General features: G+C 44.6%; 1 protein-coding gene across 7 annotated transcripts in view; it reads left to right on the plus strand.

Annotated features, from left to right (window-relative positions):
* The window catches only part of MAP3K4 (mitogen-activated protein kinase kinase kinase 4), a 92,759-nt gene that overhangs the window by 11,588 nt on the left and 55,470 nt on the right, over nucleotides 1-25,701 (plus strand). For 6 of the 7 annotated variants that reach the window (XM_066616215.1, XM_066616250.1, XM_066616268.1 and 3 more), the window contains exon 1: nucleotides 8,259-8,478. The exons of the other annotated variant lie outside the window; for it this stretch is intronic. In XM_066616215.1, the coding sequence (XP_066472312.1) occupies nucleotides 8,396-8,478 (83 nt within the window). In that variant the 5' untranslated portion in view covers nucleotides 8,259-8,395. Of the gene's footprint in view, nucleotides 1-8,258; nucleotides 8,479-25,701 lie in introns of those variants that run through there. 7 annotated transcript variants of the gene reach the window in all.

The raw sequence follows: 25,701 nt of genomic DNA on the forward strand, positions 1-25,701 counted from the left end.
CCATGTCAAAAAGGTTGTGTCAATCAGCCCACAAACCTACCACTGACAGCAGAAGTAGGCAAGAACTCAATCTTCTCCCCACTTGAAATCTAAGCAAATTGCTTTATGTGCTGAACAAATTAAGGTTTCAAGAGACTGCAAAAGCAGAGGGATTGGCTCATGGATTTCAGTTTGGTCGGGTATAAGTTGTTTGCCAGGCTACACTATATGCTGTCGAGCAGTGGTTCCCAGACTGGTGGGTTGTGACTCACCAGCCAGGGAAGCACTCCTCCCTGGCCCCTTAAGAGTCTGTGTGGGGGGATGGCAGTGATACGATCCCTAGTATCGTGCTGCTGCCAGGGCTGGTTGTTTCTACTCACAAAAACAAGTGCTGACATCCTGGAGGTGCGGGGAGCCCTGCGGGTGCCTCTGCAGGGTTCCCCAAGCCTGTAAACAGTGAAAAGGTGCCATCGCAAACCACATCCAGAAGTAGCAAACCAGAAGTAGTTTGTGATCACACTTTTTGCTGTTTACAGGCTTGGGGAGCCCTGCAGAGAACTGCCGCTGTAGAATATGTTGTCTTGTATGTAGAGTATGTTATCTTGATTGGTGAAAGTGTCTTACACATGTTTACAGTATTTCTTCCAGTGCCAAAGCTTTTCTTTAAATTCAGAAGGGAAAGATACTCTGCACATGCTCCCAGGTACTCTGGCCTTAGTGCCAGAATTCCTGAAAGTGGAAAGTGGCAACCCTAAGTAGCACTCAGTTGATTGCATTCACAGATATGTCATTCTAGCTAAAAGTAATTGCATACTGAAACACCAGACACCCTCATTGTAGACAGCATAGCTAACAAGTTACAGTACTGTATTTTAAATTTGATTGAATTATTTCCTTCTTGTTTTGTGATTAATGTATTACTGAGATAAACCAGCTGAACCAAGTTTTCATCCCTTCGGAACTAAGGGCCCAACCCTATCCAACTTTCTAGCACCAATGCAGCCGCAGTACCGCCCTGAGGTAAGGGAACAAATGTTCCCTTATCTTGAGAAGGCACTTGGGACTGCCCCCCATCCCAGCACAGGATGCAGCATGTAGCTTGTTGGCATGGCTGCATCAGCACTGGAAAGTTGGATAGTTTTGGGTCCTAAGGGTCCAATCCTATCCAACTTTCCAGAGCTGGTACAGCTGCAATGCAGCCCCCTAGGCAAGGGAACAAATGCTCCCTTTCTTTGTGGAGGCCTCCATAACTACTGTCCCACTGCAGGATGCAGCGCACACCCCATTGGCACAGTTACACCAGGGCTGGAAAGTTGTAGGATTTGGCTCTAAGTCATTTGCTACTTTATCACACTGGCAATCTTTAACAATAATTATTTTTGTCTCTAGTTTGTAGGGTTGCTAACCTTTTTTTTTTTCTTCCTGGATCTGCTCCAGATACTCAGAAACTTGTCAGGTTTTCTGGCAGAACAATGAGAGAAACTTCCCATGATTGATTTATGTTCTAAAACTTCCCATGTTTGGTGCTGCAATGCTGGGAGTGAACCGGAGATCATGACCAGAGGGTGTGGTGGTGTAGGAGGCATAGGTAGCTAGCAAGCGTCAACTCCCCCCCCCCCACATGTCCAGTGAACATACTGAATGAGGGCACAGATCAGGAAAAAAAGGGGAAACCTACACCCAACTGATGTGTAAATGCAAGAGACATAAGGAAGCTTATTGGAGGCAACAATACCATGATATTCAAACCAGCCAGTTCAATATGTCTTTAAAAGCAGGGATAACCTAAATCTCAGCCATTTTTAGGTGATGACCCTGGCTCAGTTTCTGTCTCTCAATCTAAGGCTGCAATCCTAACCTCACTTTCCTGGGAGTAAGTCCCACTGAACACAATAGGACTTACTTCTGAGTAGACCTGTTTAGGATTATGCCGTAAGGCACCTCACAGTATTGCTGTAAGAATAAAATGGATTATAACCTCCATATATGCTGCCCTGAGCTCCTTGGAGGAACGATCATGTAATGGTGGGAGCACTCTGGGAGTAAAAATAGATTTTGATTTTGGTGACAAAGTCCCTACCTGCACATGAACTGATTACATTAAGGTCACATGACTCTCCCTGTCAATCAAATGTACATCACATAGGGCCCAATCCTATCCAACTTTCCAGTGCTGATGCAGCCGCAGTACAGCCCTGAGGTAAGGAAACAAATGTTTTCTTACCTTGAGAAGGTCTCTGTGACTGCTCCCTACAGTGCATATGCAGCATGCACTTTGTTGGCATAACTGAGTCAGCGCTGGAAAGTTGGATAGGATTGGGTTCTCATAGTCATTATATAAGACAAGACACACTATATCATAGTTGCTTAAGACAGGAAGTGTAGATGAATTTTTTAGCTGTCAGAAGCAAGAGGACATGAGTCCCAAGAATGTTTCTGACCTTATGGTACCATGACTTAAATACTCCTAGAATAGCAATGACTTAATGGCATTGAAGACTAGAAGGATCTGACAGGCAGAATGTGAGCTGACACAGTGCTGAGACAGAAATACTCTCTTCTATTGAGTTTTTTTGCTCCTAACATAGCCTCGCTGTTGAACACTTAGGCTTCAGAAAGGAATGTATTGCAGAAAAAACGCTAATTGGAGAGAGTGTATGTGTGTTCCTTTTCCCAAGATGCTAAGAATGGCATACAAAGTTCTCTACCATTTTATCCTCACAACAACCATGTGAGGTAGATCAGCTGATAGGGATTGGCCTGCCAGGTCACATAGTAAGGTTTGTGGCTGAGTGGGGATTTCAATCTGGGTCTCTCAATTCCTAGTCTAACTCTAACTAACCACTATGCCACACTGCTCTTGCACACTGGAGTGTTTAGACTTAGACCTAGATTCAAATCCCTACAGCTCTGAAGTGTACTGGATGACTCTGGGCTCTCTTTCAGCCTAACCTACCTCACAACACTGATGTGAAGATAAAATGTCGGCAACCATGTACATCACCCTGAGGACCTTGGAGGAAGGATGGGATATGGTACCATAGGTACCAAGTTCATGGTAGCAAAGATCAAAGTATTCCATAGTGCAGACTGATGCTTTACTTTTCATTAGGGGAATGTACACTGGATTACAGGAGCTATGGATCACAATCACAATATTATAATTGTAATCACCATATTACAGTTGTAATCACAGTATTAAAGTTTTGTAATAATCAGAGTCCAATAAGTGGAAGAGCTGTCAGGAAGGAATTTGTGCTGTATCATAATGTATACCTTATGATCATAAGGTATACCTTATCATAGGAGCAATTGCATAACTCTTCAAGTTACTCTGGCCCAGTAATCTCCACCAAGCAGCTCTTTCTTCTGCAAGAGCAGAATGCTAGATTTCAGTGCTTAAGCCATATGGTGACACATAGATACATATGACAACTGTGCTAGCTAAATTTCATGTGGGTTGGTACATTGTTTGCACTTCTGTGCAAGGCTTGAGTGATACAAATGTACTGCCTGACTTGCCTCACCAATCCTGCTCTAAGAGGATTTCCTGCCTAAGGCAGGGGGTTGGACTAGATGACCTATTAGGTTCCTTACAACTCTATATGATTCCATAGACATCTGTGATGAAGGGCAGCAGGGTCTTTTCAAGTCTTTACTACTGGCTGCAATCATATCCACACATACCTGAGAGTAAGCCCATTGACTATAATGGGACTTATTTCTGATGGCTAGGATTGTGCTGCTAGAGAATATATCTTGTCCTACTCCCATCCTTGCCTTAATTCAAGTGCCCAATGGTCTTCCCTTCCCCATTCCCCTAATGCAGGTGTGATGAACTTTTACAGCTCTGAATGGAATCCAGGCCTTTCATGTTTTCCATTTGGCCTTTCACTGCTTTCCTCACAAACCCATTTATTTGGTACCTGCTTTTAGTTTTGGCCCATCTCCCATTCTGCCAACAGGATAGCCCAAGATGAGTTTCCAAGATACAGTAGGTAAGATAGGATATGGTTCAAGGAAGGTGGCAGAAGCTCTTTCAGAAGGTACTAAGTATGTTTTTGGCAGTGGGTTTCATAGACCCATAATGATGATTACCCATTGTTGGTATTAGGTAACAATTCAGTAGACCAGCAAATAGTGAAAATAAGCACTGTATCTACTAGGTGTATTGGAACCGCGGAAGATCTGGCAAGGAGGTAGAATGTGGTGTCTGCAGTGGCCCCTTTAAGAGTTAAGGCCTGGCCTTTCAGCAAAGGGTGTGCTGCACAGCTGCAGCCACTAGAGGCAATGATATCCCTAAGGATATAAGGAGCACCTGAGGCAGGAAGTGGGTTGTAGAAGGAGTGCAGGTTGGAGAGGAGACTGACTTGGCTTATTGACTTTGACTTGGATACTCTGACTGATTAGACTGACTTACCTGGAATCTGATCTCGGACTGTGACTTGGCTTATTGACTTTGGCCTGGATACTCTGACTGACCTTGTGCCTAACGGACTGTTGACTTATGGCTCTGTCTTGTGGACTGACCTTCTGGCTAATTGATTATCTGGCTCACTAACCAATGGACTGACTAATGACTACTTGAACAGGCTGTGGAGGGCTGAGGTGTGCTGCCATACCTGGAAAGACTGCTGCCTTAGGAACTAAGATGAAGGGTCCCTGCAGTTTAAACAGGCAAGCTACCCTGGTGGTGGAGTCTAGAAATACTGTCGTAGAGAACTGGGGCCATTGTTGGGGGGAACAAAAGGGGAGCTAATTAGCTTAGAGTGGGCATAAATTCCCTAAGCTTGGATTGGGAATCTGGCAGAACACTAGGTAGGGACTAGAGGCTGTGTAGAACAGCCATACAAATTGCAACTCCCAGATAATTACAGTATCTGGGGTATACTGTATCTGGGAAATGTCAGATAATTACAAGTGATCTTGCTTTGTTATCCTCTTATGCAGACCAGATTTTGGGACACATGTATGTATGCACACAGTGGCACCAACAGAAGTAATCCTGCTGTGTTTAATGAGATTTACTCTTAAGTAAGTATGCATTAGATTGCAGCTCTTGAGAAGCATATTGCCTGATCATGAATATGGCTGACCACAATTTCTGCAGTCCAGGCCATGCTCCTTCTGGCCACCAGGCTCGAAGGAATTGCTAGTAGAGGTTCCCATGGTTGATTTGCACATCACATTGTCCATTCAAATTTGACCCAAGGAATCTCTGGGACTGATTGGGTGTAAAAAAAAAAAATAAAAAAAAAAAAAAGGTTTCACAAATGAACAAGTTGATGCACATAAATATTGGCTTTGCATTAACAGAGCTTTAGGTGGTGTACAGAACACTAATGTGGTATCATAAATGCTGTGGGAAGGAGAGTAAGATCCTATGGTTGCAATTCTGTGTATGCTTAATTGGGAGCATTATGTATTCCAGCTGTCCAAGGACAGCCCCTAAGTTATTTGGTAAATCACAATGCATTGCTTCTGTTGCCATTCAAGTTTCAACCCCCTCAGCCCAAGCCTTTGGAGGGTAGTGATGTATCTTCAGCTATGTCTATGCAAATGAACACAAAATGCCAGGGTATTGGTTCCTGTTCACACCCAGCTGTAACTACCTATTCAGATTGGAAATGTGGTTGAGCAGCAACTATTTGACAAGAACAACCAGATTGTGAAGGAAACTATGACCAGTTAGTACATTCCCTGCTTCAGAAACCAGGAGGCAATTGCAGAATAAATGAATGCAGCATAAAGAGACACAGAAGAACCTTCAGCAATGTGAAACTGCACAATATGTTCCTCCTGCAGATCCTTGATGTGTGTGTGTGTGTGTGTGTGTGTGTGTGTGTGTGTGTGTGTGTGTAAGGATGTTACAAAGAGCATTTCTGATTTCATCTGTGAAATGTTGGACAGAATGGACTTAAGAACATAAGAAAAGCCCTGCTGGATCAAGGCAAAGGCACAGGGGTCTACCAGCTGCTGCTGCGAAGCTTAGAAGCAAGAGAGAAAAGAATACTTCTGTTCTATGATTGCTCCCTTGTCACTTTTATTCAGAGGCACAGTACCACTGGAGCTAGAAGCAGCGCGTAACCTTTGTGACTAGTAGCTATTGATAGAACTGCACTCTATGAATTTGTCCAATCCTTGCTAAAACCATCCAACCTAGTGATATCATCCACATCTTGTGGCCACATCTTGTGGCAATCAGTTTCACAGACAGATATTGCCTGTGTGAAGAAATATTGTATCTCCTTTTGTCTGTCCTAAATTTGCCACCAATTAATTTCACTGGATGACCCTCTGGTCTAGTACTGTGAGAGTGAGCTGAAAACATCACTCTGTCCACACCATGTGTAATTTTATGTCCCACACATGTCCGCCTGCCTTAATTCCTTTTTTGTTTTCCAAGCTAAAAATTCTTTCAACATATTAACCTTGTAAGGAAGTTGCTCCAGCCCTCTGATTATTTGGGCTGTCCTCTCTTGCACCTTTCCCATCTCTGGAATATTCTTGAGGTGAAGCAAACCAGGATTGTAGACGGTATTATTCCAAAAGTGGCTGCATCACCCATCTGACCCATAACATGGAATTCATCTTCTTTGCTGCTGGTCAATGATGTTTTCATTGACTTACCCACCATGAGCCCAAGATCTCTTTCCTGATTTGTCATGGGCAACTCAGACCCCACCAGTGCATATGGGCAGCTGGGATTTTTTTTTTTGCCCTATTGTTCATCACTTTATACTTATTGATGCTGAACTGCATCTGACTTGCTTCTGAATATACATGGCTAGGGCATGGCTGCAAAGAGTCTCCTACCTGCCTTAGACAGCAGTGTTTCTCAACATTTGCCCTCCACTGTACCACTTCACATGGTCCACCTATTCAAAGTACCACTGGAAGTAACTGGTGATGATATCAGTGGCAGACCTGCCATTAAATCAAGGGGACAGATGCCCCAGGAGTGGAGCCTTATGCGCTTCTAGGACTGCACGGGAGCTTCTCTGAGGCTCTCAACACAGTAGGAAACTGCTTCTGGTTTGCTGGAAGCACAGTTTAAACGGTATAGGGGAAGCTCCAAGAGGCTTCCCTGACACATCCTGGAGTTGTGGGAGGCTCTGTGCACTCCAGGTAAGTGGGGGGGGGGATGATTTGCACTTGGGGGGGAGCAGCATCACAGATCTTTGCCCTGGGGCCGGGGCCGGGGCCGGGGAGGTTCCCCACTGAATATCAACTGTAGTTACTTCTGGGTTGGGAGTCCAGTTGTGACAAGACGAACACCAATAAGAGGCTCAGGGTGGATGGGAGGGCTTTTTCGAGTGTGGAAAAGCATGATTTGGAGCTCTGCCTGCCAAGTTGAGCCTTCTACCGCTGTTTGTTGACTCATGTTCCTGGTCTCATTGGCAGGTGGAAAGTGTCCAGGGGTCCCGTAAGTACCACCAGACACCACCTCAAGTACTACTGGTGGTACCCACACCACTGGTTAAGAAACACTGTTATACAGTATTGCTGCTCTCTCCCAATGGCACATTTTCCACGCCTGCACTACTGTTTAAGGGCCCAATCCTATGCAGTTTTCCAGTCCCGGTGCTGCTGTGCCAATGGGGTGTGCACTGCTTCCTGCGTTGGGGGGGCAGCCACAGAGGCCTCCTCCAGGTCTGGGAACATTTGTTCCCTTAGCTGCAGCGGCACTGGCGCTGGGAAGCAGGCTAGGATCGGGTCCTAAGGTTGCACTCCTGTGCACACTTTCCTGGGAGTAAGCCCCATTGAATTGAGTGGGGCTTACTTCTGAGTGGACATGCCTGGGCTTGGGCTATGCACACCTTCTTGGGAGTAAGCCCCATTGCCTACAATGGTGCTTGCTTCCGAGTAGACATGGGCTCCAACCACTGGGGGCGCTGAGCTGCCCCGCTGGTGAGCAGCGCAGCCTGCCCCGCACGTGAGAGGCAGCGGCTGCTGCTGCTGTCAGAGCAGTGGCTGTGACGCCTGACGGGGCTGACGTCGGGCTGAGGAATGCCCCCGTGCAGAGTCGCAGGCTGCCTTTCCCCCTCCGCTCCGCCCCGCCTGCAGGGTTGCAGTCACTGGCGCCGGCGGCAGCGCATAGAACGTTCGGCTCCCTCCCCGCGTTCCTTCCGGGTGGCGCCGCCGCCGCCGCATTCCATTCTCTCCCCAGCAGAGCAGAGCGCGAGCGCGCTAGCTGGCTGGCTGACTTTGTCCCTCCGCGCTCTCCGTAGCACCGATGCTCCCGGCTTCGCTCCTCTCGGAGCCTCTTTCCAAGATGGCGGCCGCTCGGCTGGCTCTGCGCGGCCGGGTCCCTGCAGCCGGGTAGCGACCTCGCTCGGCTCGGCCGCAGGAGCCCCGCGGGAGCGGGCTGCAGAGAGGGTCCCCTCCACGCCATGCCGGCCGCGGGGTAGCACGCATGAGAGACGCCGGCGCGCCAGCTGCGCCCACCGCCATGGAGGAGCCGGAGCCGGACCCGGAGCGCGGCTCCTCGGCCAGCAGGTCAGGCAGCGGCGCGCCGCAGCAGCAGCTGCTCCCCCCGCGCCGAGGTGGGCTCCGTGCCCGCAGGGAGGCTGCAGCAGCCGCTCCGCAGTGGGCTCCGTGGCTGCAGCCTCCGCCTGCCGCTGGGGGAGTCTCCTCGGGGGCTGGGGAGGGGGCTCCGCTTCACCTCTGGCCCCGCCCACGCTGCAGTTTGCAGCCCAGTTCCTCTTGAGTAGCCCCATTCATTGCAGTAGAAGCCATGGTTGCTTCTGCATCATGGCCAGCCCCATGCTACGCCTGTCTACTCGGAAGTAAGTCCCATTATACTCAATGGAGCCTACTCCCAGGAAAGCGTGACTAGGATCGCAGCCTTAGAGCTCAATCTTATGCATGTCTACTCAGAAGTAAGTCCCATTAGAGTCAATGGCGTTTACTCCCAGGTAAGTGCGGATAGTACTGCAGCCTTAGAGCTTAATCTTATGCATGTCTGCTCAGGAGTAAGTCCCATTAGAGTCAATGGAGCCCCACTACCCGGGGAAGTGTGGGTAGACTTGCAACCAGAGTCCATAGGTGGACCACTTCAAGGGGTCCTATCCCTGGATGGCCCCCCCTTCCCCAAGATTAGTCATTTCCAAAACTTGTCGATTAGTTTTTAGTATGCAGATTATTTTAAACATAATCTTGGAGATGCTCCCTCATATCCAGCACTTTTATGTGTTTTGGTATGAGGGAGCATCTCCAAGATTGTGTTTAAGTTTGTATATTTAAAACTAATCAGGACACTAGGGGTGCTGTTTTGTTTTAGGAGCTTTTATTTTTTTGCAAGGTTCCCCCCTCCCCCCCAAGATCATTTCCAACCCCCTTTTGTATGTCACCAAATGACAACCACAATTTTACACTGCAACAGCCTAATCCTATCCATGCTTAGGAGTTTAGCTCCATGAGGTCATTGGGGCTTTCTTCCAAGTGCATAAGTTTGCTCTCCTTTAGTATGAAAACTCATGCTGTAGCTTCAGCCCTTTTTCCCTGTAGGAAAAATTGTGAAGACAATAAATTTCTGATGGTTGTAGCAGGTGGGGACAACAGCAGTACAACTGTGAGGCTGCAATCCTATCCACACTTACCTGGGAGTAAACCCGTTTGATTGTAATGGGACTTCTGAGTATACGTGCATAGGGTTAGACTCCAAGGGTTCTTGTTTTTAGATTGACTTTGTTTTAAACCATTTCTGCCCAACGTTACATATATGCAACAGATTGATTTATTTAGCATATAGCATATAATACATGGACATATATCAGACGAGGTCAAATGTCAATGTGCAGTTTGTCTAGCCATTCAAGGACAGAGTTACCTTCATTGAAAAGGTCAGACCATGTGCCATGCAGCAGAAATCAAACTGTACACCTGTGGGCTGGGCAGAAATGGGTTAAATATGTAAAAATATAAATTGCATGAAGACTGTTAATTGAGTACAGCAGTACCAAAGTGTGACAAGTAGGCAGATTTCTGACAAAGGGGGGCTAGCCAAGATGGAGAAAATGGTGAAAAAGAGGAGAAACACCCTCTTCTGATTGCTTTTTTTAAACAGGGAAAAAGGCTACAGTGATGATTGCCTAGTAGTTTCTCTCATTACTACATCAGAGTGTAAATAGTAGTTTAAATGTAATTATTACAAAAAAATTTTGCTTTCACCTAAAAGCGAAGCCTGAAGCTCCTCTCAATGATGCAGTAAATAGGATAGTCATTCTGTGTAAAAGTTGTTGACTTTCAATCCCCAGTTCCTTGCTTCCTTCTGAATGTTCCAAGCTGGTTTACTTCCAAATATATATCTGATATTTATTGTTGGTGAAGTGAGACCTTTGGTTTTAGTCACACATTTCATTTATAGAACATTGAGACACTGGAATGAAATGGTGTACATCAGGGGTGCTCACACTTTTTTGGCTCGAGAGCTACTTTGAAACCCAGCAAGGCCCGAAGATCTACCAGAGTTTTTTTTACAATGTTCGCGCCATCATAACATATAACATTTATGTGTACAATGTATGTTGGTGTACCTTGAGCCCCACTGAGTATAACAGGACTTACTCCTGAGTAGACATGCCTAGGATTAGGCTGTGAGGCTGCAATCCTAGCCACACTTACCTGGGAGTAAGCCCCATTGAGTACAATGGGCCTTACTCCCGGCGTTTCCTCCCAGAGGCACCTGAAAGGGGGGGGGGTCAGCACTCTGCGATCTACTCATTTCGCCTCGCGATCTACCGGTAGATCGCGATCTACCTATTGAGCACCCCTGGTGTACATATTTTCAGGATGCAAGTCTTCATTGCAAGTTTAAATGACTGTTTGATCTTAGCAGCCAGTGTTTAAATGGGAAGAAAAAGATGCATAATAAAGGGACCAGTCCTATCCATCTTTCCAGCACAGATGCAGCCACAATACAACCCCAAGGTAAGGGAGCAAATGTTCTCTTATCTTCAGGAGTGCCTCCGTGACTGCTCCCCCACTACAGGATGCAGGGCATACCGCATTGGCATGGCTGCATCAGCACTGGAAAATTGGATAGGATTGGACCCACAATACAAGAGGCAGCATCCAGAGTTGTGGTAGTATAGCTTGCATTGATGTGAGATGCCTTCCTACCCTTGCCTTTAACTGAAGTTCCCTGAAGGAATGGGGAAATATGCATTGTACCAGCAGTTGTGGATGCAACTCAAAATTTGAAGCATTCTCTGATAAGTTTTTGATGTTGAAAGTACTCAAATAGCATCTTCAATTCAAGTACAAGCCTCTATACTTGTTTTCAATGGGATGACAACAGGAGAAAGTGAAAGTTTTTGAAGTGTGAAAACTCAATGAAAATTGGTGCATGTGTTCAGAACGCTGCTCCGTCATGTTTCAAAGACATCCTTGCCCCTTAAACTCAATTTATTTGGGGGGATGCAGAATAGATTGTAATGTAATAGCTCAGTGTTTATCAAACTGTGGGTTGGGACCCACTAGGTGGGTCGTGAGCCAATTTCAGGTGGGTCCCCATTAATTTCAGTATTTTATTTTTAATATATCATACTTGATTCTCCCATGGTATGTGACTGAATTTGGGGAAAGCTACAGATCTGTACTTTTAACAGCTTACTCTGTATATTCTTTTAACAATGATAGTAAATGGAACTTACTCCTGGGTAGCTGTGGGTAGGATTGCAGCCTAGGATTGTTAAAAATTTTCCTGCTTGATGATGTCACTTCTGGTCATGACATCACTTCTGGTGGGTCCCGACAGATTCTCATTCTGTAAAGTGGGTCCCGGTGCGAAAAGGTTGAGAACCACTGGTAACCAAAGCAAGGCCTCTATGACATTGTACTTGACCCATTCATTCATTTATTTAGATTTTTTGCCTAGTCTTCAGGACTTAAGGCAGTATACAGCGGACCCTCACTCTTCAGTGGGTTCACTTTATGATCAAATCTCCTTACAATGGATTCTCCATAGTAAAGCATGGTTTGCAATATGATGTTATTCACTTTATGATGGGTTGATGATTACCATCAATGTTAGATAAATTAATCAGCGAGTTGAATGCAAGCATTTGATAGCATCTCACCCAATAGCAATATTTTTAACATTTTCACTGTGTGTCTAGAGCTGTGGTTCTCAAACTGGTGGGTCGTGACCCACAAGTTCGTGTAAGACTTTCCCTGTCCCTTTAAGGGGCGGGGGAAGGGGAGGGAGGCAGCAACGCATCGCTAAGGGGAGCGGGGGGGGGGGTTTGCTTTCCACTTACTTTTTACAATGTAGGGCTGCAGGAGTTACAGGGAGCCCTCAACAGCGCTCCTTGATGCTTGGAACCTGCAATAGAAATGGGCGCAAAGCACTTCCGTTTTGCAGGAGATGCTTTGCGCGCGCTATCATTGCAGATTCCAAGCGTCAGGGAGCGCTGCGCAGGGCTCCTTGCGCCTGCTGCAGCCCTACATTGTAAAAAGTGCAAAGCACCCCCCTTTGCCCCCCTTAGCGATCCTGGGGATTGTGTTGCTGCCTTAGCCCCTCCCCCGCAAGAACTTACTGAGTAACACTACCTCAGAGTTTGAGAACCACTGGCCTAGAGGGAAAGATATAGCTTTTGTGACTGCTGATGCAAATGCAAGCCTTTGGGGAACATTGTGTCTCTATGTATTGAGGGAAGGATGCAGCCTTGTAATCTGCAGTGTTTTGTAATACATAATTACAGTGTTGTGTAAGCAGACAACCATAGCCCCTAAAGAGTGCAGTAGGCACCTTTTAAATCACCTTTTAGAGAGGAAATAGCTTGATTCTGTGGCAGAAACTTCAACATCCAAAGTCTTGGAATGAACTGCCAAAAACAGTGTGGTGTTGGATACACATTACAGTTTTTCACAATACAATGATGTCTGGAATGGATGACCATCATAAAGTGGGGTCCACTGTAGTATGCTCTTGTCTCATGTTATTCTGAACAACCTTGTGAGAAAGATTAAGCTGAGAGGTAGTGGTGTGCTGTAGATTGCTCTGTGAGCAGGTGAAGGAGATAATGAACCTGTGTCTCCAACATCTATCACTTTGATTAGTTATGCTGAAGCTTAATGGGTGTGTGTGACAATAAGATGTCCTCCATAGATGGAAACTGAAAGCCTCAGTAACACCAGAATATGTGACAGGGTTGATTATATGAAAAGACTGTTGTCTTTCTTTGGCGGAGTTCCTATCTGATGGCAAACTTTATGCAAGTTTGTGGCATTTGTATCTGAGAACTGATAACTGCGCAGATATTAGTGGAGATTGACCTTTTGAGATGGGAATGAAAATAACAATATGGGTCTCATGTCTTTACGTTTCCAGCTGACTGTCAAACTACTGCTTAACTCTTAGTAATTCCCGGGCAATTATTTGTCTTGCTTAGATAACATCCTGTTGATTCATTTTACTTCTCACCAGCAGGCATTCAGGAAATGCCTCTTTTAAAGAAACCTGCATCATATACAGTCTGTACTATATGGATCACAAATGAAGAAACACCATTTCTGCAGCATTTCTTAGAGGGGGGAAAACAGGATTTGCATTTACAAGATTTTTCTTGTGATGATAATGAAAGCCCCCCTTGTAAAGTCAGAAAGGAAGCCTTAATTTATGCTTTCGGAATCTTTATTGTATTTGCTTGTGGCAGTGAAGGTTTGATGCTGATTAGCTAAGCTCCTGTGAATACAGTATTCCAAATGCTTGGACAACAATGATGTCAGAATGTTTGCAGCTTTGTTTCTGTGATGGAAGGGAAAGTTGTCAGTTTGGCTGAAGTTAAAATTTCATGCAGGCTATAGGGACAGGAATGGTTTTGTGGGAACAACTAGGAAATAGGAAAGAATATGGGGGGATCGAGGGCAGAGTCAAGGTGGTAGAGGAACGAAGAGTTGACTTGGAATTCAGTAAAGAAAGGGTTTTAGGGAGTTGTATTCTGTGGGGGGAAAAGATGACAGGAGTTCTAGGAAATTTGATCAAGAGTGAGGCTGTCTAAAGAAAATAAAATAAGGTAGGCATTAGGTTGAAAGTTAGGACCTGGGGAAATGAAAGTTGAGGAAAAACATTAGAATGGAGGCATAACCTCATGTAGGGACTCTACAGAAGGGGCTTTGCGTTTTTGACAGGAAGTAAGGTGTACAAGGGAGGAATGCAGAGCTGGGTCTAGAAAGCCAAGAATTGCTAAATCTTCAGGCTAGATCCCAAAAGCCGTGATGTCCTTTTAAGAGTTCCATTGAGATGCTAGTTGTGGCACCTTCCATCATTGCAGCATTCTGACCTGACAATTCTAAGGGGGAAAGGTGAGGACCAAGAATTTCACATACAGATTTAAACTAACCAGCCAATTCTTTGGCCATAGACTTTTTGATGTTGAGCTGGAGATGATCTGGATGTGTTGTGGCAAAGTATCTTGTTTTGTCAGAGTTGGTGGCTTTAACTGTTGTTAATTTTAGAGTTTAGCAATACCTTGACTTTTAATGCTTTGCTCTTTTAGCTGTTTTCAGTTATAACCGCATTTCACATTTTGTCCACGTACTTTCCTCTTTTGTCCGATTTCATCCACCTTCACGATATTCAACGTTATGTTTATTTTCCTTTTGTTTGTGTTTATTTAGGTTTTGCCTGCATTGACATGTGTAATATAGTTAGTTATTTACGTTTTTTTTGCCAACCAAAATTAATTTGCTAGCTAAATAAGGCTATGCTTTGACATTCATCCATTTTTGAGTCTTGTCCATGCTCTGGTCCCTAACCAGATGAAAGTGCAAGGTATTGCTGTCTTCTTGTGCCAGTCTGCATGTTCTGCTACTCATTCATTGTAAAACCCCTAAGTTACTTACTTACATGCCTCATAGCTGGTAGCATAATTAATGTGCTGTCCATAGTTCTAAGGTCTTTGATGATAGATTTAAATGAAAAGTGTGGCAACAAAAGCAATGTCTATATCAACATACAGTGCTATTGTTATGAAGACTCCCACATGTTACAGCATAAGTTCTTAAAGTTACTGAGGTGCTGTTGATTTGCATATTGGATTCATTTAAATAGGCATTAACATTTCTAAACTTTTCTGTGCAACTCCGCAACTTTGACTCAATCCTCTGTTTTAACTCCTGTGCCATATCTTAAGTATGTTTTCTCAGAAGTAATTCTTACTGAGTTTAGTGGGACTACTTCTAAGTAAATGTGCCAGAATTACTGCTTAACAATGCAGTGCTACACTCATCTACACAAAGACTTCTGGAACTTCCATTGGACACACTCCTGGGAAGCAACCTAAGGCTTGCAGCCTAAGTGGAGCAGACCACTCAAGTGCCTCCCTCTGCAAATCTGTCTGACTCCTCCCATCCCTGTTTTGATGCTCCTGCTAGAGGGGTGTTGCTGCTTTGAATAGCTCATGCTGTCATGTTCTTATTGTGCTGAAGAGAACTCTGCTGGCATGGACTAAGGGACCAAGTCTAGCATTCCATTTGCAGTAATGGTCAGCCAGATATTTCTGGGAAGCTTAAAAGCAGGACCATGAAGGCAGTAGCTGTCCCCTGTTGTTGCTCTTCAGCAACTGGTATTCAGTGACATACTGTCTTTGTACATGGAGGTTCCATTTAATGTTCATGGCTGATAGTTCTTGATAGGTCTGTCTTCCAGTGAGGTCTTGATAGGTCTGTCTTCCAGTGGTACTGCTTGTGAGTTCCATGATGGAAGAAAAGGAGGATATAAAGCTAAGAAATGAACTTGGGCCATGGCCGTCTCATATCATGTGACAATGAATTCTATAAATCATGTGTTGTGTGAAGAATGTTTTCTTTTCTCTGTCCTGAAATTGTTATCAGTCAGACACCTGAGTTAATATCCATCACATGTGAGCCACAAGAGCACCCTTCCTAGGTGATTGCACAGTGGCACTGGTGTATGGCAGGCCGAGAGCTGACTGATGCTGTTGCCTAGTAAAATGTGGAATTGGCCACCAAGTGATTCACTGCTTGCTTTGCAAGTGAGAAGGAGAATTCTAAAATGTTTCCTTTATGGTGCTTATGTGGCTGAATTCCTGAGAACTTGGAGCTCAACAAATCAAGCGAAAGCTGTAACTGGTGCTTATGTAATTACACATTGGGAATGTAAATTGGGTGGATGCATGTACACATGGGATAACATGCCCCATCAGTGGAAATGGCATCTGTGAATGGAAGGAGAGATCTCTTTGTGTCAAAGGTCCTTGCATGAGGACCTCTTGTTCATGGAAGCTACTACTGCTGCTGCACCAAAGCTCAGGGGGCTACTTCCCATGTACAGTACTGTGGAAATTTTTTCTTCTTCTGTAAAACATGGTCTGAATTACAGGTCATTATTTTTGAGTGATGTGTGACATTGATACAAACAGAGGAGCAGATGTGTGTTGTCATTTTCTTTCAAAGTGGAGTAACCCAAACTCACAAACACAGTGATGATCACTTTTTGTGCATACAATGCTTTGCATGTTATTCTGCAATGGAGATGTAGTAAACTCATGAATTTCCTGTTTCAGGTTACTTATATTATGTTGGATCTTGCTTCTTAATAGTTTGCATGACTTGGGTGTGGTGGCAATTGATTTTCAACAAATGAAAATTAATACTTAAATGGGCATTTTCATAGTGAGCGTGTGGGTGGGTTCTCAGAACAATTGAGGTAGTAGTCTCTAGTGTGACTGCTGGGTTTTTGTTGTGATTCATATGCTTCTATGCTGTATACAGTATATGTATTTGTCATCATTCCTGGAGTACACAAATCTAGGTCTTGTTTGCACTGCTTCTCCACCATGAACTTATTTCAAATCAGTTTGAATTTGTCCATGTCTTGCATGTGGTATTTGCACAAAACACTACTCAGAATCTGTAACCCTTGCATTATCCTGTGCTGGGTCTTGACAGAAGGGCATGTGGTGAAACTCTACTATCTCACATAGAAGCAGTTGTCAGATTGGGATCTTAACTTCTAAAATTGGATACTTGAATGTTTTCTTGGTGGTGGTTTGATAATTCAGCTGAATATTTTACATATGATACTTGGAGTCCATATATTGTCATGAATGGCAGGAGTGTATGATGTCCTCTATTTCCATTGTTACATTGTGGGAACGTTAGTAGAGGTGAGTGCTGTTTATCCTGAATTCTTTCAAAGGATTTATAACAAATTCTCTTTTCAGATTCAGCACTGGCATAGCATCCTGCATGACCTACTCCCCTGCCCTCAAACAAACCAGGCATGTAGTCTTGTGCAAGCATTTTCTGAATTGCATCCATGCAGATGTAATTCTGAACTGCAAAAGTTGTGTAACGATGTAGAAGTGTGAGCTGGAATATAATTGTGAAGCATGTTTTAGTGCTGGAAAAAATTCATGGGACCAGAAAGAGAACAAAGTTATACGTAAACAGCAAGTGAAACCCCATTGGTGGAGGTTAATAACTTGTCAGACCATAAAGTTGTTGCTGGCGCTTGTTAGTGCAGTTATAACTTGAATTATGTATTAAGGTAGGAGTTGCCAGACAATTTGCTGGAACATTTGGTTGAGATTTTTGAGGTTTTTTTTTTAAATAAATGCCAAATCCATATTGTTTCAATTTTGATATTCCGCGCCCCCCCCCCCCCCCGGATTGTGGCACTACTGGGTAAGGCATACAGAGTGCTAGTACTGGGGGTGGTGGTGGTAGGTCTACATTTCACTCCTGACTCCTTCCTGTCTGTTGTGATGTTAGATTGTAGCACTTGCAGCAGATTATCTCTGCAGATAAGCATTGATGCATGGCTAACAACCAACACAGACAATACTTGAACACTGAGGAAATGATTACATTTCAAAGTAATGTTTGTAATAGTTGGAGACATCTACTCCAAAGAGCAAACTACTGATATGAGAATGTCATGTGTGAAAGCAATCATCCTTATTGTATTGGTGTGTTAACTGCTGTAACTTTAGAATAACTGTCAACTGCAAAACAGCAAAAACAAGTGCCCCCTGTATCTGCACTTGTATCCAGATCTGAATCTGGATAGATTCCAGCCCCCTGTGGATATGGCATCCGTGGATAAGAGGGAACCTAATCTCCATGGCTCCCTGCACCCGTCACCTTGGTTTTTCTTCTGTGGCGCCAAGGAAGCATGTGTCTTCTTTTAACTGAATGCTAGAGAGACACTGCCAGAAGCTTCCTGCTTCCTATTAATGTTTTTCCTGTGTCCCTCTAACGTTCAGGCTGATTGTCTGTTGTCTTTCTAAAAGCTTGCCCGCTTATAGCATTCTTTTGAGTGTAGAGGCATGCTTGCTTGGCTTGATAACTGAATCTGCGGATACAGGATCTATGGATGTAGGGGTGTGCACATGGGTTGGTTCCCCCTCCCCGATCATGGGTTAGTTTCTTCCTGATCACCAATCATAGTATTGGCGCTGACAGATGTGTATAAGATGTGTATATGAGACTTCAGTACTACAGTACTGACTTAAATACAACAAGCATTTGTCTCAAAGCAGTGTTTCTCAAACTGTGGGTTGAGACCCACTAGGTGGGTTGTGAGCCAATTTCAGGTAGGTCCCCATTCATTTCAATATTTTATTTTTGGTATATTAGACTTGATGCTACCATAGTATATGACTGCATTTGGGGTAATGTTACAGATCTGTGCTCTGAACAGGCTACTGTGTATATGCTTTAAACAATGTTAGTTAATGGGACTTACTCCTGGGTAAGTGTGGGTAGGATTTCAGCCTAGGATGGTTAAAAATAATTTTCCTGCTTGATGATGTCACTTCTGGTCATGACATCACTTCTGGGTAAGTGTGGGTAGGATTTCAGCCTAGGATTGTTAAAAGTAATTTTCCTGCTTGATGATGTCACTTCTGGTCATGACATCACTTCTGGTGGGTCCCAACAGATTCACATTCTATAAAGTGGGTCCTGGTGGTAAATGCTTGAGAACCACTGTCTTAAAATATCAACTGGTTACATTCAGATGTTTCAGTAGTATCTAATAAGGGAGAGGAAGATGGTTCTAAACCCACTGTGTTGCCCCTCCTTTTTAATTTTTTAGTTTTGGGTCTTTGAACCAATTCATAGGAATCTAGCTTATCTTGCCCCTGTCTGCTTGTAACTCTCTTTATGGCATCTCTGTGATGAAAGGCAGAAGTACCACAGCACAGATTAGAGTTGTCACGACAGCCTCTGCATCACCTATGCTGAGTAAACTCTCTAGTAGCCAAATCTCCCTCTTCTGTTTGCTATAGGGCAGTGATGAACCAAGGTCTAATCTGCAAAGGAATTGTTCTGGGAATTAAGCTTGCATACTTAATTTAACATGCTTCTCATGTTGATTAATTTGGTACACACATGATTTATAATACATGATCAGTGAAAACTGTTGAGGTCTGCTTCTGCAAATGATACTTTCAGCTTATAAGTTCCTTATTTACAATGGATGTAAAGATGCAAAGGAAAGACATTATGTTTTTATATGTTACTGTTTGTTGTTTGAATGTGGGGTTTTAAATGAATGACTGAGTCTCAGTCAGAAACTTAAGGAGTATTGCCTGTTTGTGTGTTTGTGTGACATTCATAGCTAAAAGGATTAGTTTGCATTGCATGGCTGCCTCAGGTGTTTTCATCTATGTTAATTACTGCTTTCAGTGTCAAGGTTGACTATATTGTTATGTAACCCAGCAATATTGGCCCTTGTGGAATGCAGACCATGCTGTGGTGATAGCCTCCCTGTGTTCAAGAAAAAAGATATAGGAGATTGTCAGTAGTGTTTTAAATATTTCTGAGCAAATTTGTGAGATGTAATTGAATAATTGCCTATATTTTGCCCCAGCAAGCAGATTGCAAAATTTTGCTTTTGATGATCGTACAGTATTCTAAACCAGGGGTGCCCAAAGTTTTTGGCAGGAGGGCCACATCATCTCTCAGACACTGAGTCGGGGGCTGGGGGAAAAAATAATTAATTTACATTTAAAATTTGAATAAATTTACATAAGTTTACATAAATTAATATATTAAAGATGAACTTATATGAATGAAGGTCTTGCAATAGCTCAAGGTCTATAAAAGGCCTTGCAAAAAGCAAGGCTGGCCTTTCCTTTGCTGCCGTTACTGCATCACAGACTTGAAACAGCAAGCAGTGGAGGGAGCCCTCATTCCACAGCTCACGTGAGAGGTCAAACAGTCACCCTCACATGAAAGTAGTTGTGTCAAACCACTGTGGGCTCCAGCAAATCTCTGGAGGGCCAGAGGCTCATTGGAGTCTCGGGGCTCCCTGGGGGCCTCATTGGGAGTCCTCAAGGGCCGCAAGTGGCCCCAGGGCTGGGGTTTGGGCACCCCTGTTTGCAACTAACAATCAAGGTGCTAAGGGAACATGAGTAAGAATTTGTAGTGTTCAGAAATTTTGTACACTGCTTTCTTGGCAGGAGACATTGGAACTGGGTGATGTGACACTTTTGAGAAGAAATTCAGCCCCCTGTGCTGTGGAAGAAAAACAAGCCCCCAGAGTTCTTAGCTGTTGCATTGCAAACTGGGCTGTGTCTCTCACAAGTTTCTATTTCCTCTTCTCTGTCCCCCACCCTACTCCTTTGTGCATTCTAACATGGTCAGGAACTTCACCACTCTATTATAAGGGCAAGTTTTTGTCCATGGTTTCATATAAAATACTCAGAACGTGCCCAACTAGAGAACATGCTTGCATTTTCTCTGAATTATTTCATTTTTCATGTGGGAAAACATACTTTTGTCAAGCAAAAATAAAATGATGACTTGATTTAGCTTCATGTAAAATTGCCTAAATGAGCCTTAGGTGATTTACTACCTCTTCCCCTTCCATGCTCTGATTCCCTCCCTGACTTTGTGAAAAACAGTAATTTGCCATTTCTTCTGAACTGGGCAAATTATGATTTATGTGAACCATAGGATCTCCTCTATGGAGAACTCGTGCAAGGAAAGCGCCCTACAGGTAGACCACAGCTGTGATACAAGGACATCTGCAAGAGGGATCTGAAGGCCTTAGGAGTGGACCTCAACAAGTGGGAAACCCTGGCCTCTGAGCGGCCCGCTTGGAGGCAGGCTGTGCAGCATGGCCTTTCCCAGTTTGAGAGACACTTGGCCAACAGTCTGAGGCAAAGAGGCAAAGAAGGAAGGCCCATAGCCAGGGAGACAGACCAGGGACAGACTGCACTTGCTCCCAGTGTGGAAGGGATTGTCACTCCCGAATTGGCCTTTTCAGCCACACTAGACGCTGTTCCAGAACCACCTTTCAGAGTGCGATACCATAGTCTTTCGAGACTGAAGGTTGCCAACAGCCCAATATGCTTTCAAACCAGAATTGGTAACCGCAGTTTGATAACAATTTCTGGTTCTGGTTTGCAAGTAAACTGTGATTTGCACGAACCGTAGTTTGTTCAGGTTGAAAGTAATGGCTCAACTGAAAGGTTGAGGAGGATCTCGCCTAACCTCAGCTAAATGGGGAGGAGGATCCAGGGCTTTGTGTAATACTATGAACTTTGGTATTATGCTTGAGACATTTGCCACCTGTACAAAGAAATGTCATTTGGGCCTTAGCTCGTGATCCACCAGGGAAGCAGAAGAAGGCCATTCTCCTTTAAAGGGAGTGCCCAAGAAACCAGCAGCAATGCAATCGTGCTGCTGCTGGGTAGGAAAGGACTTTTAAAACTTACCTGGAGGGTTGCTGTGGCTCTCCAGAGAGTCCAGAGAGCCTGTTACCCCCTCTTCAGGCCTACCCGTATGGGGGCACTCCATTTCTGGGGATTTCTGGGGATTTCTGGGGTTTCCACACACCCCATTTCTGTGGTTTCATTTATCCACTGATCAGGTTCACGGGGTCCCTCAGCATGTGCCTCTACACGCATGCCCCCTCCAGAGGTGAGGGGAGCTCTGCTCCCCTTGCCTCCAGAAGGTCCTCTGAGTCCAGCTGAAGCTGCACACATCTGTCTGCAGCCTCTGCTGTGCTCAGACAGACCCTTAGAATGGAAAAAAGTCACTTCCAATTTTTTTTTAACCTGAAGTGACCCTTTTAATGCCTTATAAGACATTAGGAACCCGAGGGAAGCCCCTGAGAAGTAGAGGTGACTTTTTTCATTTTAAAGCTCAGTTGGAGCCTGGCAGGGGCTTCGGATGTATGTATGTAGCCTCTGCTGGGTTTGGAGGACCCTCCAGAGGCGAGGGAAGTGGAGCTCCCCTCACCTCCCAGGGGGTGGGTAGGAGCATTTCCTGATACCTGTGGTTGACCGTGGGGGGGGGGGAAGGGTGTCATGAATGAAACCCCTGCAGATATTGGGGCATGCCTGTAGATATTGGGCATGCCAACACCCCATTTCTGTTTTTGCAATGAAAACCTTAGGTAGAAACAAGTGCTCTTTCCAACCAAGAAGTCCTTGCATGGGCTGTTTCTGTTACTACCCAAATTTGCAGGGCCTTGTTTGGTGTTGTATAGATGATCGGTAGACTCTACCACAGACGTGGACATACTGATATTACCTTAATACTGTGGTTCTCAAACTCCCAGGGAGTTTGAGAACTGCAGTAAGTCCTTGCAGGGGAGGGGGGAAGGCAGTGGGGGTGGGGGGAAGACAGCTGTGTGATCCCCAGGATCGCATTGCTAGGGGGGGCACAGGGACTGGCATTTACTTACCAGTCCGTGCAGCAGCCTCCCAGGGGTGCAGGGAGCCCTGCACGAGCATCTGCAGGGCTCCCCAGGTCTTAAAAAGTGAAAGTGCGCTCCACTCCCGGTTTTGCAGAGGTGGAGTGTGATCGCTGCACTTTCACTTTTTCACTTTCACTTTTTCACTTTCACTTTTTCAGACATTTGTGCAGGGCTTTCCCTGCATCCCCAGGAGGCTGCTACAGGGACTGGTGAATAAATGCCAGTCCCTGCGCCCCCATTACCTCCCTCTGTCTCTGCCCTTAAGGGTCAGAGGCCAGGGCCCTCTGGTGATGCCCCAATTTGAGAAGCCCTGCCTTATTGAGTGTATTGCATCAAGTTAAGACACGTGAAGAACTTGGCACACTCAGAAAGCATTTTACAAATGCTGCCCATGTTTATGATAAAGTCCTTGTACCCTTCTCCCTAGCAAAGGCCAATTTCTATCCAGGAAACTTTGATCAACTCGTAAAAAGTTTCTGTCTTACATTTTTCAGGGTAACTTTAAAACTGACTTGTCATTTTTAGTTGAGTTTTTTTTTTTTTTTTGCTTTATTTTTAGTGGTTCCAAATCAGGACTTTCGTGGTCTTAATCTTTCCTCTGTCATGGATTCAGTTTGTAGCCTTGGGCAAGCCCTTTCAGTCTCAGCTCCACAACTGCAGTATGTCTGTTATAATACTTACCTTACAGGTTTGTTGTAAGGATGACATCAAGAAAGTGCTCATGAAGTGCTTTGAACCCTCAAATGTACAAACGCTAAGTGCTATTATTACTACAGTAACTTCAAAGTAATTGACTAAGGCAGTGGTTCTCAAACTCTCTGGGAGAGATTGAGAGCCACTAAGTCTTTGTGGGGGCGGGGGAGGCAGCAGGGGGGGAAGGCAGCGGCATGATAGCTTCACTTTTGAAGCTGTGAGGAGCCCTGCAGAAGATCGTGCAGGGCTCCCTGCACCCCCAGGAGGCTGCAGGAGGCTCGGGTAAGTGCTCCCAAGCCCCTGCAGCCCCTGAATGGTGCAATCCTAGGGATCCTGCCGCTGCCCCCTGGTTGCCCCCACCCCTTAAGGGGGCAGAGGCCAAGGCCCACAGGCTGGGCGTCGCGAGTCATGCCCTAGTCTGAAAAGCCCTGGACTAAGGCATGGGAGGCAACATAAATGGAACAATACAAATGTGGTATAGCTAATTCTATGTGGAAGTAGAGAGTCTGGATTTGAAGGGCTAGTAGTGGATACTTAGGATATTCTGCTTTGTGATGTTTTTGCATAATGTCAGAATAAACTGAAGTAGTTACAATGGCTCCCTGAGTTCTGGTGGCTGTGTTGGTACATCTGTGCATACACAGTACGTCCTTTGTTGTGCTTTTGCACATGTGCGATAATACTGAGCTTGCAAAAGTTGTCTGTTGCAAGATGTGTACTTCTGTACAGACCTCTGGAATGGAACCAGTATGTGTGTTGGGGGCTAAGCGTATACTAAACATCTTGCGTATATATGTAAAAAAGGCATTAATGTGACACTGTCATCATTCTTTGTACAAATGCTAGTTATTGTTGGATCAGCAATAGACATGCACAATGATTTAATTTGGAAAAACATGAGTATATGAGATAATGACACAAAGACTAAATTGCCCCTGTCAGCTTTTAAGTAGTTTCATCATGGGGCCTAGAGAGGTGAGAAGCATCTGGCAGTGAAAGTACTTTGAGAAACACTCTCTCCAGTTTTGCTACTCCTCCTGCAGTTACCACTGAAGCTCTGCTTATGGATTACTAGCTGGTACAATCTTAGTTTTTTTCAGCTGGATTTGTTGCTGGTAAATCTGTTGACTAATCATTGCACATCCAGATTTTAAGACTTTTGTAAGAATTGTGAGTAGGAAAAATGGGGGAAATGTGTCCCTTTTCTAATTCAAACAGAATTTTATTGATTATTTTTTCCAACTGTCTTAATTTCTGTTTTTCCAGAATGGTAGATTTTTTTGTATTTGTGCTAAATTTCACATCTATTTATCAGTTTCTAATTGTACCAGTAAAAGGAGAACTATGAGTTTTGATGGTATACTTTCTGCTGTGAGAATGTGAAGTGCTGCCAAGAATATTAAAGAACTTTATCTAGTAATCTTGGCAGCACAGAAGTCTTTGTGAATTACTTAAGTGCTGCAGATACTCGCCTATAAGTCGATCTCACAGATAAGATGAGGGCAGGTTTTGAGCCCAAAACTCCAGGAATTTGCTAAGACGGGGGTTTAACTTAGGGAAGTGTCTGACTATACTTTTGTCTGATTTTACCCGAGACCAGATCCTGAAAAATAACCTCCCGGTAATTGTTACCTAAGAACTGTACAGTCACTAATTTATTAAAAACATAGTATATATACATAGTATGTATAGATGTATACATACATGTATACATACATAGTATGTATACATACAAACACACACTATTTTTAATATTGTTTTTGCTATATTATAGTATACAATAACTTATTCCCCTAGGGGCTGGGGATAAGAATAGGCCCTCAGTTTGGCTGTACTTGTCATAAGAGGCGACTAAACAGCCACCGGGTAGATGGGACTCGTCAGCCTGGGAAGGCAGCTCATCTGAGAGAAGGAAAACTCTGATCCCAAACCTCCACTGCCTTGTGGCTACATCCAGTTATGGAAAAGGCTTCAGGAGTCAACCTCGAGGCAAAATCCGGAGCCTGAGTCCCTGAGGCAGTTCATGGCTGAACACAGTCACGTTCTGGCAACTCCTGCGACGCCGCTGGAACCAACCGTATTGGCCTCTGCCTTTCCATTGGACCATTTCAGCGACGTGGAGAGGGGGGATTTGCTGCATGGGTAACAGCCTATCCTCCATACCTACTTTACCCAGGCTTCGCGCACTGGAGAGGGCACTCTTCCAGAACCACCATTCAGAGCGTGAAGGAGGGACAGGGTTGTAATCATGGGGGACTTCAATTATCCTCATATTGACTGGGTCAATTTGTGTTCTGGTCACGATAAGGAAACCGGATTTCTTGACGTGCTAAATGACTGTGGCT

This window comes from Tiliqua scincoides, chromosome 1 (genome assembly GCF_035046505.1).
Source record: "Tiliqua scincoides isolate rTilSci1 chromosome 1, rTilSci1.hap2, whole genome shotgun sequence".
Classification (NCBI taxonomy): Eukaryota; Metazoa; Chordata; class Lepidosauria; order Squamata; family Scincidae; genus Tiliqua; species Tiliqua scincoides.